At 45.7% G+C, this 15,887-nt stretch overlaps 2 protein-coding genes across 2 annotated transcripts; both read left to right on the top strand.

Moving 5' to 3' along the window:
* The first annotated feature begins 2,870 nt into the window (after positions 1-2,870).
* LOC119274858 (putative pentatricopeptide repeat-containing protein At2g01510) lies at positions 2,871-6,376 on the top strand. The gene is made up of 2 exons (XM_037555601.1): positions 2,871-5,402; positions 6,244-6,376. Exon 1 carries the CDS (start codon positions 2,965-2,967, stop codon positions 5,317-5,319), a length of 2,355 nt encoding a protein of 784 aa, XP_037411498.1. The 5' UTR covers positions 2,871-2,964; the 3' UTR covers positions 5,320-5,402; positions 6,244-6,376.
* A 3,035-nt stretch (positions 6,377-9,411) lies between these two features.
* Positions 9,412-10,524, top strand: LOC119274859 (uncharacterized protein At4g14100-like). The gene is made up of 2 exons (XM_037555603.1): positions 9,412-9,975; positions 10,065-10,524. The coding sequence occupies exons 1-2, from the start codon at positions 9,492-9,494 to the stop codon at positions 10,268-10,270; spliced, it is 690 nt and encodes a 229-aa protein (XP_037411500.1). The 5' UTR covers positions 9,412-9,491; the 3' UTR covers positions 10,271-10,524.
* The last annotated feature ends 5,363 nt before the right edge of the window (positions 10,525-15,887 follow it).

Here is a 15,887-nt window from a genome sequence, read left to right as displayed (position 1 = left end):
TTATGCACGCCGGACTTATCGTCATTGAAGACTGGTTCAGGGGCTACTGAGGGAGTCCTGGACTAGGGGGTGTTCGGACAGCCGGACTATCAATGTCCGCCGGACTCCAAGACTACGAAGATACAAGATTGAAGACTCCGGCTCGTGTCCGGAAGGTACTTTACTTGGCGTGGAAGGCAAGCTTGGCGATACGGATATGTAGATCTCCTACCATTGTAACCGACTCTGTGTAACCCTAGCCCTGTCCGATGTCTATATAAACTGAAGGGCTTTAGTCCATAGGACATAACATACATTACAACAATCATACCATAGGCTAGCTTCTAGGGTTTAGCCTCCTTGATCTCGTGGTAGATCTACTCTTGTACTACCCATATCATCAATATTAATCAAGCAGGACGTAGGGTTTTACCTCCATCGAGAGGGCCCGAACCTGGGTAAAAACATCGTGTCCCTCGTCTCCTGTTACCATCCGCCTAGACGCACAGTTCGGGACCCCCTACCCGAGATCCGCCGGTTTTGACACCGACATCCGCCGTCCGATTGATTTGCCGACGCACTAGGGCCACTCAGAGCTTGGACCATATCGTCCACCCGATCGATTTGCTGATGCGATCGTGGGCGTTATCTCTGGGTCTGGATCATTTCAGTCGTTCGATATTTTTTCACGCGAGCTCGGCCGTTGGATATTTTTCAGGATTTGGGTGGGGTTAGTTTTGGGATTTCACATGGTGGCTTAGGGTCTGACAGGAGAGGGCTTAGCCTCTTCTTTTTTGCGAAAAGGACCCTGGCATTAAAAGAAACACCAGACAGTACAAAGCACCTCAACAAAAACGAAAATTACAATGGAATCCTTGAGATGCCCTTCGTCTTCAACGTCCAGACCATGTCGACGGTGCGCCGACACTGCCACTCCTCCCTGAGCCGTCCTGACGTTGTTGGATGCGGATGGGAAGCGCCGAACGGGTCAAGAAGACCACATCTATCCCGAAGATGACGAAGGAGGAAGAACCACCGATGAAGCTCCTTGACGATCCACAGTTCCCTACGGCCAGAAGAAGTCCTCAAGAACCACACAAATCCCACAAGCTTCTGGACGTCGTCGCCAAGATGGGGCTGAAGCCATGGAGATTTTATTGGACAAGACGCCGCCACCACCACCTGAGTGTCGTCCCACCAAACATTAACCCCAAAACCAGCAAAATGGAGCCCTCCCGAGACGGGGGCCGAGATCCACCCCGCCTCCATGGCCCGAAGGCCACATAAGCGAGGTAGATCGGCGGCGGCGCCAACGGGAGGCGAGGGAACCCTAATCACCTGTGCACTCTTTCTCTCTCTGATGTGGCCTCTAAGCGGGTGAAAACCCTAGCCGCCACTCCTCATTGTGCCCTTTCGCTCCTTGCAGTGCCGCCGCGCTTACATCTCATTCTCTCCCCCTTTCCTCTATAAGAAAAAGGTTCATGTTATTATGTTGTTGGCCTCCATAAAAGTTTGAGCTACCTTATTTTGACATATTTTTGTTCTACCTTGGTATGCATTGTACCATACAATTGTGTTAAACTATTACATAAATAGCATGCATGTGCTCAAACCATTTGAGCTTAATTTACATGTATAGATGTCATCTTTCTTCTCACGTATCAAAAAGTGCACTAGCTAGAATTGACTTGTTTCTCACATACATATGCACAAAAAGTCATATGTGTTTATATTATGTCCCTTTTCACTAACAAGATTTTGCTACGATGTTCTTCTTATTTTTCAATAGTCATTGGCGTTTAGATACCCTTATGATTGAACAAGAGTTCTGGAGTTCGGTTGCACCACTGAAAGTTTTTGATCTTTCCCAAGTTTCTTGCATTTTGTTTATAACACAACTCATGTATCTTATGTGAATTGAAGAATATTGTTCTACATATACGTATTCATTAAGACCAGATGACCAACCATGCACACAAAAAGTCCATTGTTAGTTTCATTTTTTCATTAAGTGTTTTCGTAGTATATGTTTTGTGATGTTTCACAACATTAATTTAATTTGTTCCACTGAAAAACTTATTCAGTTTCATGATTGAATAATGTCTTTTTGTATCTTGAGTTTCAGTAGGCAATAAACTGAACCATGCCATGGAGGCATGGACAATTGCTATTGTTGTGTGAAAGGAAGGATTATATACCAAATGCAGATATACATAGCGGCCAGATAACCAATGTTGCCCAGTTTTTTTAGCATCAATGTCATCCTTTTTTGTTCATCATCTTCCTATTGTATGCTTTGGATAGCATATCACCTACAGAGGAAGGTCTCATCACCACTACCGGCTAAAAATGGAGTTTCTTAAAAATATTCTATTAGTAAACCAAAGGTAGGCAACCAGAGAGATAGATGAACCATAATTCAGTATTGTAGCTCGATCGGAATCACTTGCGATATGTTTTCGTATCTGTTTGCAGATGTGACAATCAACTTATGAAGGAGGGGTCCAAAGAGTGGGATACGGAGCTTGTAAACCAAATCTTCCATCCTTTTGATGCCGAGGAAATATGCAAATTCCGTATCCCAACCAGTACCATCAAGGGCTGCATTATGTGGCACTATGAAAAGTCAAACAACCTTGCGTTGCAAGACCGAACTCATGGAATTTTTGCCGGCTCGAGTTTGTCTGGAAAGGCATATGTTTGCCGCCTCGAGTCTGGTCCCTCCTTCCTGACAACTGACAATGGAGAGAGGCATCGTTTTTTTTTTGAGGGATTGGAGAGAGGCAGCTCGGAATCACTTGGAAACGGCGACGCTTGGGCCTGGGCCGGGCCTTAATGCTCCCTCCCGTTCTACGGAAAAAAACCCCATACGCGCCGCCCGCAATGCGCCTCCCGTTCAGACCCACCGTGGCCGTTGCCAATGCCGACGCCGTCCTCCCCCGCGGCGGTGCCGGCTTCGGCGCCGCCACGCCGCCGGACGCCCGCATGGTCAAGACGGGATTCGACCCGGCCGGCTACCGCCTCAACCTCCACCTCCAGTCCCTCATCTCCTCCGGCCGCCTCGCGCAGGCCCGCGTCCTGTTCGACCAAATGCCCCACACCAAGAACGCCTTCTCCCTCAACCGCATGCTCTCCGGCTACTCCAGGTCGGGCCAGCTCGCCGCCGCGCACCAGCTCTTCCTCTCCTCCCCGCCCCGCCTCCGCGAGGCCGTCACCTGGACCATCATGATGGCCGCCTTCGCCGCCGCCCCCGGCCGCGCCGCCGACGCCCTGGCCCTCTTCCGCGACATGCTCAGGGAGGGCGTTGCCCCGGACCGCGTCACCGTGTCCACCGTGCTCAACGTGCCCGCCTCTGGCACCGTCACCGCGTCGCTCCACCCTTTCGCCGTCAAGCTTGGCCTCCTCCGCTCCAGCGTCGTCGTCTGCAACACGCTGCTCGACGCCTACTGCAAGCATGGTCTCCTCGCTGCTGGCATGAGAGTGTTCCAGGAGATGCCGCACAGGGACTCTGTCACCTACAATGCCATGATGATGGGGTGCTCCAAGGAGGGGCTGCACAGGGAAGCGCTGGGCCTATTTACTGATATGCGTCGCGCGGGTCTTGACGCCAGCCAGTTCACCTTCTCCAGCATGCTCACCGTAGCCACAGGCATGGGTGATCTCCACCTCGGGCGCCAGGTCCACGGCCTCGTGGCCAGAGCCACCTCGGCGCACAACGTGTTTGTCAACAACTCGTTGCTGGATTTCTACTCCAAATGTGACTGCCTTGCTGAGATGGAGAAGCTGTTCGACGAGATGCCAGAGCGCGACAATGTCTCATATAATGTCATGATCTCAGGCTATGCTTGGAACCGGTGCGCTAGCAGAGCGCTGCGGCTGTTCAGAGAGATGCAGATACTCTGTTTCGACAGGCAGGCCTTACCTTATGCTAGTTTGCTGAGTGTTGCTGGCTCACTGCCTCACATTGGGATTGGGAAGCAAATACATGCTCAGCTGGTCCTTCTTGGCCTTTCTTCGGAGGATCTTGTGGGCAACGCCCTGATTGACATGTATTCAAAATGTGGGATGTTGGATGCTGCAAAGACCAATTTTCTCAACAAGAATGACAAGACAGGCGTTTCATGGACAGCAATGATAACTGGGTATGTCCAGAATGGGCAGCTGGAGGAAGCGCTGCGGTTATTCTGTGACATGAGAAGAGCTGGTCTGAGCCCGGACAGGGCGACATTTTCAAGCATCATTAAGGCGTCCTCAAGCCTGGCAATGATCGGGTTAGGGAGGCAGTTGCATTCTTACACCATCAGATCAGGCCACATCTCCAGTGTGTTCTCAGGAAGTGCCCTTCTTGACATGTACGCAAAATGTGGCTGTTTGGGTGAGGCGCTCCAAACATTTGATGAGATGCCTGAGAGGAATTCCATCTCATGGAATGCTGTTATTTCAGCCTACGCGCACTACGGGCAGGCAAAGAACGCCATCAAGATGTTTGAAGGTATGCTTCATTATGGGTTCAAACCAGATTCAGTTACTTTCTTGAGTGTACTGTCAGCCTGCAGTCACAACGGTCTTGCAGAAGAATGTATGAAATACTTTGAATTGATGGAACATGAATATGGCATATCCCCCTGGAAGGGACACTATGCTTGTGTTGTCGATACATTAGGTCGGGTGGGACGTTTCGATAAAGTTCAGAAAATGTTGAGCGACATGCCATTTGAAGATGATCCAATCATTTGGAGCTCCATTCTTCACTCGTGCAGGATCCATGGAAACCAGGATTTAGCTAGAGTGGCAGCTGAAAAGTTGTTCAGTATGGGATCCACAGACGCGACACCTTACGTTATACTGTCCAACATATACGCAAAGGCTGGTAAATGGGAAGACGCTGCCCGTGTTAAAAAGACCATGAGAAATAGAGGACTTAGGAAAGAGTCAGGTTACAGTTGGGTTGAAGTCAAACAAAAGATCTACAGCTTTTCTTCAAATGACCAAACCAACCCGATGATATCCGAGATGAAAGAAGAGCTTGAGAGGCTGTACAAAGAGATGGATAAACAGGGATATAAGCCCGACACTAGCTGTGCCTTGCATCAAGTGGATGATGACTTAAAGTTGGAGTCATTGAAATACCACAGCGAGAGATTGGCCATTGCATTTGCTCTGATTAACACCCCACCAGGGACGCCAATTAGAGTTATGAAAAATCTATCCGCTTGCCTAGACTGCCATGCTGCAATCAAGATGATGTCAAAGATTGTGAACAGAGACATAATTGTAAGAGATTCAAGCAGGTTTCACCATTTCAAGGATGGAGTTTGTTCTTGTGGAGACTATTGGTAGGGATTAGGCTTTCTTGTGCAAATGAAGGATGCACACTGAACATGCTGACAAACAACTAAGGATTGTAAGAGCACATCTATCAGGTACCTTAACATTTTTGATATTTTTTGTTACCATGTTCCTTATAACTAGTTTACGAAATGCTTCATTCGGTGTATTTTTCTTTCATGTTCATAGCTGGAAGTAGTCCGATAGCCATTTTTTAGGATAAACAAGGCTTACTGTACGTAAGGCTTGACGCTACCCCATTTCAAATAACTAAGGGAATCACTATTCCTCAAATGCAGGATATTGATTTATTTTATATTGTATGGCATGTTTTTGTTTCAGTTCTTTGTTTTTTCAATCCATTGCCTTCGTGCAGTCTTCATGATAACGGAGATTTGAGAAGGATGTGTTTCTGTAGCTGTAGGTGATAACTTTTTGTTTACTGAAACTACATAATTATTTGTTTTTTCTATGCGAAATCTTTGAAAACCAGATACAAATCATTGTGATATTTAACCTTCACTACTTATAATGCACAAATATAAGACTGTATATTGTTATTATGTTCTTCTATCCTAGAATTATTTCCCTCATCTGCCTATCTTGATCATGAAATTAAGTCAATTTCTTCTATTATCTTCATGTGTTTGGGGATAGGATTCTGAAAGCTTATAAAATTATTAGCTTGCCTAATAATTTAATTATATAAGTTGAAATTCAGTAAAACATTCCCACTTGACAGTTCTGTTCTTATTCCCTAAAATACTGATCCAAGTGCCATAAATGACACAAGATACTTAGCTTTTAATGGTATATCAATGTCTTCACGTTAATATACATTTTTGAGATGGAACATATTTCAGCAGATTTCTCTATTCGTGCTCCGGGTGGAGATTTCAATGTACTATGCACCTAAATTATTTTGACATGCACCAGATATTTCGGTGGCCTCAAGCCCTCAACCCTCTGGGTCGTCCGGGTTTGCTGTGCGTGCTCCAGTCCGCGTTGCCGAGGGACGCCTCCTCCTGCCGTGCTCCTGTCCAGTATTTTGTTATGGAAAAAATTGTTATCATTGCCTCACCTATTTGGACAATTAGGTGAGCTCTACAATTTGGTTCTGTATCCTTAAGAGGGAACACATCGTGAGTTAGTCATGCTACCATAGTAACATAAACTCTTACTCCATAGTTACAATCCCTAAACTGTGCTGAAATGCAATGCTAAGCAAATGGAAGATAACAGTTTGTACCGGCAAAAGGTCAATTACAGTACTTTGCCCCACTAAAAGTGAGGGATATTATCATCGTCCATGGTGCATCTTGTTTGCATTTTCCTGTGATAGAAACAGGTGCATTTTGTTACATTTTTCCATGCTGGATTTTAGATATGATGTTGACGCCTACAATTCTTTTTACTGAATGTATGTGGCACATGAGAACTGATACATTACTGCCCTCAGTCCTTTTGCTTTTATGTATATTTAGGAACATGATACTACACTTGATCTTTTCGCAAAATAAAAACTGTTTGCAACAGAGATGATGCCTGTGATTTTAGTCAGCTAATGCTGATGCTATATGGTATTTTGTTTTTATTGAAGGAACTGTGTACATAATGAACCATATATTACTTATCCAGTGATGTATGCTCATTACTAATCCAATGTGTTGTTTTCTTGTGATGGAAACTGCTGTATTTGTTGTCCATTTTGCCATCGTGAGCTTCAGATAACTATGTGTGCAAATATGCCAATGGATAACATCCTCAGGGTTAACAAGTTCCTGTTTGCTGCTGCTCTTACTATCTGCCTGGTAGGCTGGTCTGACAGGGCTATTGATGGCTTTTTCCTCTGGAGTACCAAGAAAAATAGCAGGTAACAAAAATCTCTTTTTGTGACTTCTTAATTATTTATATCTTGAATGAATCCATTCATTTGGTATTTCTCTGTGTTATTGAAAGGTCTGTGGTGCTTACTGTCTAGCTGTTTTTTTGGTAAACCATTAGTTAAGAAGGTTGGTGATTACATTTAGTTTGTACGCCAGTAAAGGCTGTATGTCAAGTAGTAAAAAAGCAGTAACATACTAATTAGATTCTTTTATATTTGTATTTGCTTTGCCTTTATCTTCCTACAATAGTCAGTTGTTTTTGGTAGTATGTGCAAGTATCTCGTGGTACATCATGGATAGGCATTGGATCACCGTTTTTCTTATTTGATCAAATTTTGTTTCAGCTACCCAATTTATGTCTTGATGGTTCTCTAAGATGAGTTTCACTTCTTTGTTCAGATCGTCCCTGCAGTAGAAGCCATGCAAGCGCCATATAGAATGGTTTTCAATCAGAATCGAAGCCATCTGTTGGAAGTAACATCTGTAGGGACTGAACCTGTATGCCACTCCCAGTAATATAGAGTGGAGGCAATAAAAAAATTGCTTGTTGTTGGCTTATAATGGGTGAGTTCCTACTCCTTAGATTCACATGTTTATCACCTGCACACCTTGGCTAAGATATGATGTATATGATATGATGTTGTTTCTTAAAATTACCTGCAAGTCTGATTCTTTTAATTATTTGTACAATATTTTTCATTACTTGGCCATCGTTTATTCCTGGTATGCACATCAAATTTTCAGATTTTCAACTGTTCAATCTAGCTTATTAGTAAAACATACTCACTGCTCTGCGTTCTGCCTTGATCCGTTGGCTACATTTATTTGGTTGTTGGTGCAGGTAACTGGCCAAGCTACTTCGCTCACTTTCGTTGACTTTTATTGGTCCTTTGTCTCGCTGTTGTCATTCTGGTCCTTACTGCTTGGAGGAGGGTCAGGGGCATTTTCTGCACAGGAAGAGGGGCGTCTGTGGGGGTATTGGCCAGAAGTAGGTAAGGGTAAAAACAAACTAGGCTCTATCTCTGCTACATCTGTTCAGGCAACTAAATTTGGTCCCCTTACTCATTTCTTTTTCACTTACTGTATGTGAAGCGATACAACTTTATTTCCATTGCTGCATCTTGCTTTTCGTGAGCTAATTCTGTACAAACAATAGATCATTTATTGTAATGAGTGGCCAATGGCCTGATAGAGAGTTTTCATGACCATGTAACTTTACTCCTTGACATAAGAAAGTAAAAAGTTTTGTGAGCTTCTTCTAGAAACAAATTGTTGTAGTTTTTAATGTCCTAGGTTCCTGATGTTCTGACAAAATTAGCAGACAATAATGTTGGTAAAAAAATGTGCATACAAGGAAAGATACTTAGATGGTGTGGTTCACAAGAGGATCTGTATAGTTCAGTAGTGTTTGTCTCGGGCAGTTTCGCTTGTAGCATGTAATTAAAAATGTTCAGTAGTGGAATTGATCATTCTCACAGCAATGGCCATTCTCCTAAATTTGCTTGTCCATAGAGGCATGGTCTGAGTGCTCCTTTCGTTGTCAACCTAATCTCCAAGAAGCTTGTGTGGCTAAAATTATAACGAAGCTGCACATGAATCATATTTGCTGCCCATTCATTGCTTTTGGTCATTGGTGGTCAGAGGTACTTGGGTACTGTATCAGCAAAAATCTAGTCACATTCTTACTGCGGAATTGAGAGGAAGCCAGCATTTGACCATGCAGGACAGGTGCTGAATCAGATAATTTTGCACATCTTTACATTTGCCTATTCATATTGATATTCCTTGTGACTTTAATAGTCGGTCTTTTTGTACGGTGAACTTTAATAGTCTGTCTGTCTGTCCCATCAAGTTCATATTCCAGCCAAAATCCAAAGTTATATGAACGTGCTAATATTTAGTGCTCCTACTTGTCTGGTTCGGCCTCGCTTGTAGCATAATGTAACTAAAAATTTCAGTAGTGGAATTGATCATTCTTGCGGCAATGGCCAATCTCCTAAATTTGGTGTAATTGGATCTGCATAATGACGCTGTATTTGGAACTATGCTAACAAGTGATATTATTTTACACAGAGTGGACGACATTGATTATTTGGTACTCATCACTGAAACTTGATACTCCTATTTGCTTCATTGTCTCTTCACTTGATAAATCTCCAAGAAGCTTGTGCGGCTGAAATTGCTGCACATGGATTGGTATACATTTGCTGCCCATTCATCCATTGCTTTTGGTCAGTGGACACCCCTCGCTCACCAGCAGACAGACAGGTGTAACCAAAGATAAGGTCCGGGACAGACATGGGATGGCCACTGCTCCAGCTCCTGCTCATCGCCGCCACCACCACTGCAGCGGCGTCGTCCTCAGCGACGACGCCTGACGGGCCGGCGCCATGGCCGGAGCAGTTCCACGCGGTGCTGTTCACGAACCTGACCAACGTCTCGTTCGCATCGACGAGCCCACCGCTCCGCCTGCACGACCTCTACTACGACTGGCCGCGGCGGCGCAACCTGAACCTGATCCGGTACCAGCTGTCCCGCGACCCGCTGTACGACGTGGAGTGGAACAACGGCACCAGCTTCTACTTCGACTCGGCCACCTGCCGCACGCTGCAGTTCCCCGTCGGCATGCTCCGCCCCGGGTGGATCGCCGAGGGCGGCGCCGTCTACCTCGGCCGCGAGACCACCGGCGGGATCGACTGCCACGTCTGGGGCAAGGCTGACTTCATCGTCTACTACGAGGACGCACTCACGCGCCGCCCCGTCCGCTGGAACTTCATTGATGGTATGTACGGCCCGGCCGCGATCCATACATCCCCACGTGATGTCTGAACTTTACTGGATTTGATTTGATGGAGCTTTGCATGGTTGCAGTGACGGGGATAGAGCAGTTTGTGATGAGCTTCGAGGTGGGCGTGGTGCTGGAAGACGATTCGCAGTGGCAGGCACCCGCGCACTGCTTCCTGGACGACGCAGCCAACAAGACCAACGAGCACGACGATCATGTCGCTGTTTCGAATGGCGTCATGGACGCGCTCAGGCTATTCAGGAAGTTTGCTGGAGCTGCCGCCGCCTACTGATAATGTCTGAATATGAATACTTGGTGTTTTTTTTTCACACCTTGCTACTGGGGAAATGGTTCATCCAACCATTGCTACTGGGGATGGCACTCTGGAAAAACTCACGCTGTTCAGTTTAATTTCTTTTGTACCAAAGTTTACCTGTTTTTTCTCCCATGGACAAGTACTGATCACAAGGCAACTATTGAGTGTGACTTATAGCTTACTTAAAGATAACACCTTTCTGCCTGCATCCATCAATATTTTGAAATTTCTTTTGGAAGCCTACATATGAAGTTGAGACATGTTTAATACTATGTAGTTTCTGATGCATAAGTACCTCTGTAACTGTCTGTATTTCCTAGACCTCTAATCTCCCTAAGTTCATGTTATATTGTGCTTATTCATTCTTGTAAACCCATGTTTTGTTGTGCCTACAACCTTAGTTTCAAAACTCAGACTGGGTAAGAGAACCGTCGAGTGTCCTGTTTGCCAGTTCACCCAATCATTGGAAGCATGCTCATTAAGTACTCGAAAATAGTGATCTAAACGCTCTTATATTTTTTTTACAGAGGTAGTATTTTCTAGTTATGTTCATGTACTAAGCATCAAAGGATAACCGTCCCTCAGTAGGGTCCATAGTTGCACAGGTCTTGCTGGCAGAAACAAATATTCGATGTTTGGCATTCTGCGCATCCCTTGGCCTCACCTCGGCAATCTCCGAGCTGCACGTCATCTTCGGTCGATGGTCTTGAAACAGATTTAACGAAGCTTCCCCAACAGTTCCTCCATGCAGTCGGCCTCCAGTTGTTGGGCTGCCTCCGAAGTGAGGCAAATCACCTCGGCGTCGAATTTGTCGAACGAGATAACCGGTCTGCACCGGAAATTGTTTCCCGCGAAGCTAGCCTCCAAAAGTGGGTGGGCCGAATTTCCGTGCCACGTCTCAAAAAGTCACTTTGTCCAAACCAAACCGTACGCACTGGTCTCGTCGGACCACGTGCTAGAATTGACTGACGGTCAACAGGCCATGTCCTACTTGTCTCGTGCACGACATCGATTTGATTGATACGGTATTTGGAACTATGGTAACAAGTGATATTATTTTACGCAGAGTTGACGACATCGATTATGCGGTACTCGGTTGCTGAAATTTGATATTTGCTTCATTGTCTTTTTTTTTTTTAAAAAGACAGGGGTTTCCCCGCCCCAACTTTTATTAAAGCCATGGCAAACCACAACAGAACAGGCTGTTAAACAGCTCTCGGCGACAACCAAAATAGCTGCCACAGATCAAACATACCAGGGTTCGAATAAACTACCCTATCATATCTCTCAAAGAGAGTTTTTTAACCAGAGGTAAGAAGAAAATCGGCAGGAGGGGTGATATGAGAGTGAAAGCACATCCTCCCTGATGGGAAACGTAGTAATTTCAAAAAAAAAAAAAATCATGCGCACACGCAAGATCATGGTGATGCATAGCAACAAGAGGTGAGAGTGTCGTCCACGTACCCTCATAGACCGTAAGCGGAAGCGTTATGACAACGCGGTTGATGTAGTCGTACGTCTTCACGATCGACCGATCCTAGTACCGAACGTACGGCACCTCCGCGATCTGCACACGTTCAGCTCGGTGACGTCCCACGAACTCACGATCTAGTAGAGCTTCGAGGGAGAGCTCCGTCAGCACGACGACGTGATGACGATGTTGATGAAGCTACCAACGCAGGGTTTCGCCTAAGCACCGCTACGATATGACCGAGGTGGATTATGGTGGAGGGGGGCACCGCACACGGCTAAAGATCAATGATCAACTTGTGTCTATGGGGTGCCCCCTCCCCCGTATATAAAGGAGTAGAGGAGGGGGAGGGCCGGCCCTCTCTTGGGCGCGCCATAGGGGTGTCCTACTCCGGATCCCCCCCTTCCAAGTTGGAGTAGGAGAGGTAGGAAAGAGGAGGGAGAGAAGAAGGAAAGGGGGGCCGGCCCCATCACCCAATTCGGATTGGGCTTGGGGGGGGGGGGCTCCTAGGCTTCCTCCTCCTCTATTCCACTAAGGCCCAATAAGGCCCATATACTCCCCGGTGAATTCCCGTAACTCTCCGGTACTCCGATAAATACTCAAATCATTCGGAACCTTTCCGATGTCCGAATATAGTCGTCCAATATATCGATCTTTACGTCTCGACCATTTCGAGACTCCTCGTCATGTCCCCGATCTCATCCAGGACTCCGAACTACCTTCGGTACATCAAAACACATAAACTCATATTACCGATCATCACCAAACGTTAAGCGTGCGAACCCTATGGGTTCGAGAACTATGTAGACATGACCGAGACACATCTTTGGTCAATAACCAATAGCGGAACATGGATGCTCATATTGGCTCCTACATATTCTACGAAGATCTTTATCGGTCAAACCGCATAACAACATACGTTTTGTTCCCTTTGTCATCGGTATGTTACTTGCCCGAGATTCGATCGTCTGTATCTCAATACCTAGTTCAATCTCGTTACCGGCAAGTCTCTTTACTCATTCCGTAATACATCATCCCGCAACTAACTCATTAGTCACATTGCTTGCAAGGCTTATAGTGATGTGTATTACCGAGAGGGCCCAGAGATACCTCTCTGACAATCGGAGTGACAAATCCTAATCTCTATCTATGCCAACTCAACAAACACCATCGGAGACACCTGTAGAGCACCGTTTTAATCACCCAGTTACGTTGTGACATTTGGTAGCACACAAAGTGTTCCTCCGGTATTCGGGAGTTGCATAATCTCATAGTCATAGGAACATGTATAAGTTATGAAGGAAGCAACAACAACATACTAAACTATCAAGTGCTAAGCTAACGGAATGGGTCAAGTCAATCACATCATTCTCTAATGATGTGATCCCGTTAATCAAATGACAACTCATGTCAATGGCTAGGAAACTTAACCATCTTTGATTCAACGAGCTAGTCAAGTAGAGGCGTACTAGTGACACTTTGTTTGTCTATGTATTCACATATGTACTAAGTTTCCGGTTAATACAATTCTAGCATGAATAATAAACATTTATCATGATATAAGGAAATATAAATAACAACTTTATTATTGCCTCTAGGGCATATTTCCTTCAGTCTCCCACTTGCACTAGAGTCAATAATCTAGTTCACATCACCATGTGATTTAACACCAATATTCACATCTGTATGTGATTAACACCCATAGTTCACATCGTCATGTGACCAACACCCGAAGGGTTTACTAGAGTCAATAATCTAGTTCGCATCGCTATGTGATTAACACCCAAAGAGTGAAGGAAATATGCCCTAGAGGCAATAATAAAGTTATTATTTATTTCCTTATTTCATGATAAATGTTTATTATTCATGCTAGAATTGTATTAACCGGAAACATAATACATGTGTGAATACATAGACAAACATAGTGTCACTAGTATGCCTCTACTTGACTAGCTCGTTTATCAGAGATGGTTATGTTTCCTAGCCATGGACAAAAGAGTTGTCATTTGATTAACGGGATCACATCGTTAGGAGAATGATGTGATTGACTTGACCCATTCCGTTAGCTTAGCACTTGATCGTTAGTATGTTGCTATTGCTTTCTTCATGACTTATACATGTTCCTGTAACTATGAGATTATGCAAACTCCCGTTTACCGGAGGAACACTTTGGGTACTACCAAACGTCACAACGTAACTGGGTGATTATAAAGGAGTACTATAGGTGTCTCCGAAGGTACATGTTGAGTTGGCGTATTTCGAGATTAGGTTTTGTCACTCCGATTGTCGGAGAGGTATCTCTGGGCCCTCTCGGTAATGCACATCATTATAAGCCTTGCAAGCAATGTGACCAATGAGTTGGTTACGGGATGATGCATTACAGAACGAGTAAAGAGACTTGCCGGTGACGAGATTGAACTAGGTATTGGATACCGACGATCGAATCTCGGGCAAGTAACATACCGATGACAAAGGGAACAACGTATGTTGTTATGCGGTTTGACCGATAAAGATCTTCGTAGAGTATGTAGGAGCCAATAAGGGCATCCAGGTCCCACTATTGGTTATTGACCGAGAATAGTTCTAGGTCATGTCTACATAGTTCTCGAACCCGTAGGGTCCGCACGCTTAAGGTTTCGATGACAGTTATATTATGAGTTTATGAGTTTTAATGTACCGAAGGAGTTCGGAGTCCCGGATGAGATCGGGGACATGACGAGGAGTCTCGAAATGGTCGAGACGTAAAGATCGATATATTGGACGACTATATTCGGAGTTCGGAAAGGTTCCGAGTGATTCGGGTATATTTTGGAGTACCGGAGAGTTACGGGAATTCGCCGGGGAGAAGTATTGGGCCTTATTGGGCCCTGCGGGAAAGAGAGAGGGGCTGCCTAGGGCAGGCCGCGCGCCCCCCCATGGCCTAGTCCGAATTGGACTAGGGGGAGGGGCCGCACCCCCTCCTTCCTTCCCTTCTCTCTTCCCCTTCCTTGTCTCCTACTCCTAATACATGGAAGGACTCCTAGTTGGACTAGGAAAGAAGGAATCCTACTCCCGGTGGGAGTAGGACTCCCTTGGCGCGCCCTCCTCCTAGGGCCGGCCTCCTCCTCCCTTGCTCCTTTATATACGGGGGTAGGGGGCACCCCATGGACACACAAGTTGATCTACAGATCATTCCTTAGCCGTGTGCGGTGCCCCCTTCCACCATATTCCACCTCGGTCATATCGTCGCGGAGTTTAGGCGAAGTCCTGCGCCGATAGAACATCATCATCGTCACCACGCTGTCGTGCCAACGGAACTCATCTCCGGAGCTCGGCTGGATCGGAGGCCGGAGATCGTCATCGAGCTGAACGTGTGCTGAACTCGGAGGCCCCGTACATTCGGTGCTTGGATCGGTCGGATCGTGAAGACGTACGACTACATCAACCGCGTTGTCATAACGCTTCCGCTTACGGTCTACGAGGGTACGTAGACGAACACTCTCCCCTCTCGTTGCTATGCCATCACCATGATCTTGCGTGTGCGTAGGAATTTTTTTTGAAATTACTATGTTCCCCAACAATGGCATCCGAGCCTAGGTTTTATGCGTTGATGTTATATGCACGAGTAGAACACAAGTGAGTTGTGGACGATATGAGTCGTACTGCCTACCAGCATGTCATACTTTGGTTCAGCAGTATTGTTGGATGAAGCGGCCCGGACCGACATTACGCGTACGCTTACGCGAGACTGGTTCTACCAACGTGCTTTGCTGACAGGTGGCTGGCGGGTGTCAGTTTCTCCAACTTTAGTTGAACCGAGTGTGGCTACGCCCGGTCCTTGCGAAGGTTAAAACGGAGTCTATTTGACAAACTATCGTTGTGGTTTTGATGCATATGTGAGAACGGTTCTTGCTCAGCCCGTAGCAGCCACGTAAAATTTGCAACAACAAAGTAGAGGACGTCTAACTTGTTTTTGCAGGGCATGTTGTGATGTGATATGGTCAAGACGTGATAAGATATAAGTTGTTGTATGAGATGATCATGTTTTGTTGAAGTTATCGGCAACTGGCAGAAGCCCTATGGATGTCTCTTTGTTGCATAAGATGCAAGTGCCAAATAATTGCTTTACTTTATCGCTATACG

This window comes from Triticum dicoccoides, chromosome 3B (genome assembly GCF_002162155.2).
Source record: "Triticum dicoccoides isolate Atlit2015 ecotype Zavitan chromosome 3B, WEW_v2.0, whole genome shotgun sequence".
In the NCBI taxonomy this organism is placed as follows: Eukaryota; Viridiplantae; Streptophyta; class Magnoliopsida; order Poales; family Poaceae; genus Triticum; species Triticum dicoccoides.
This window is presented reverse-complemented; position numbering and strand designations above follow the sequence as displayed.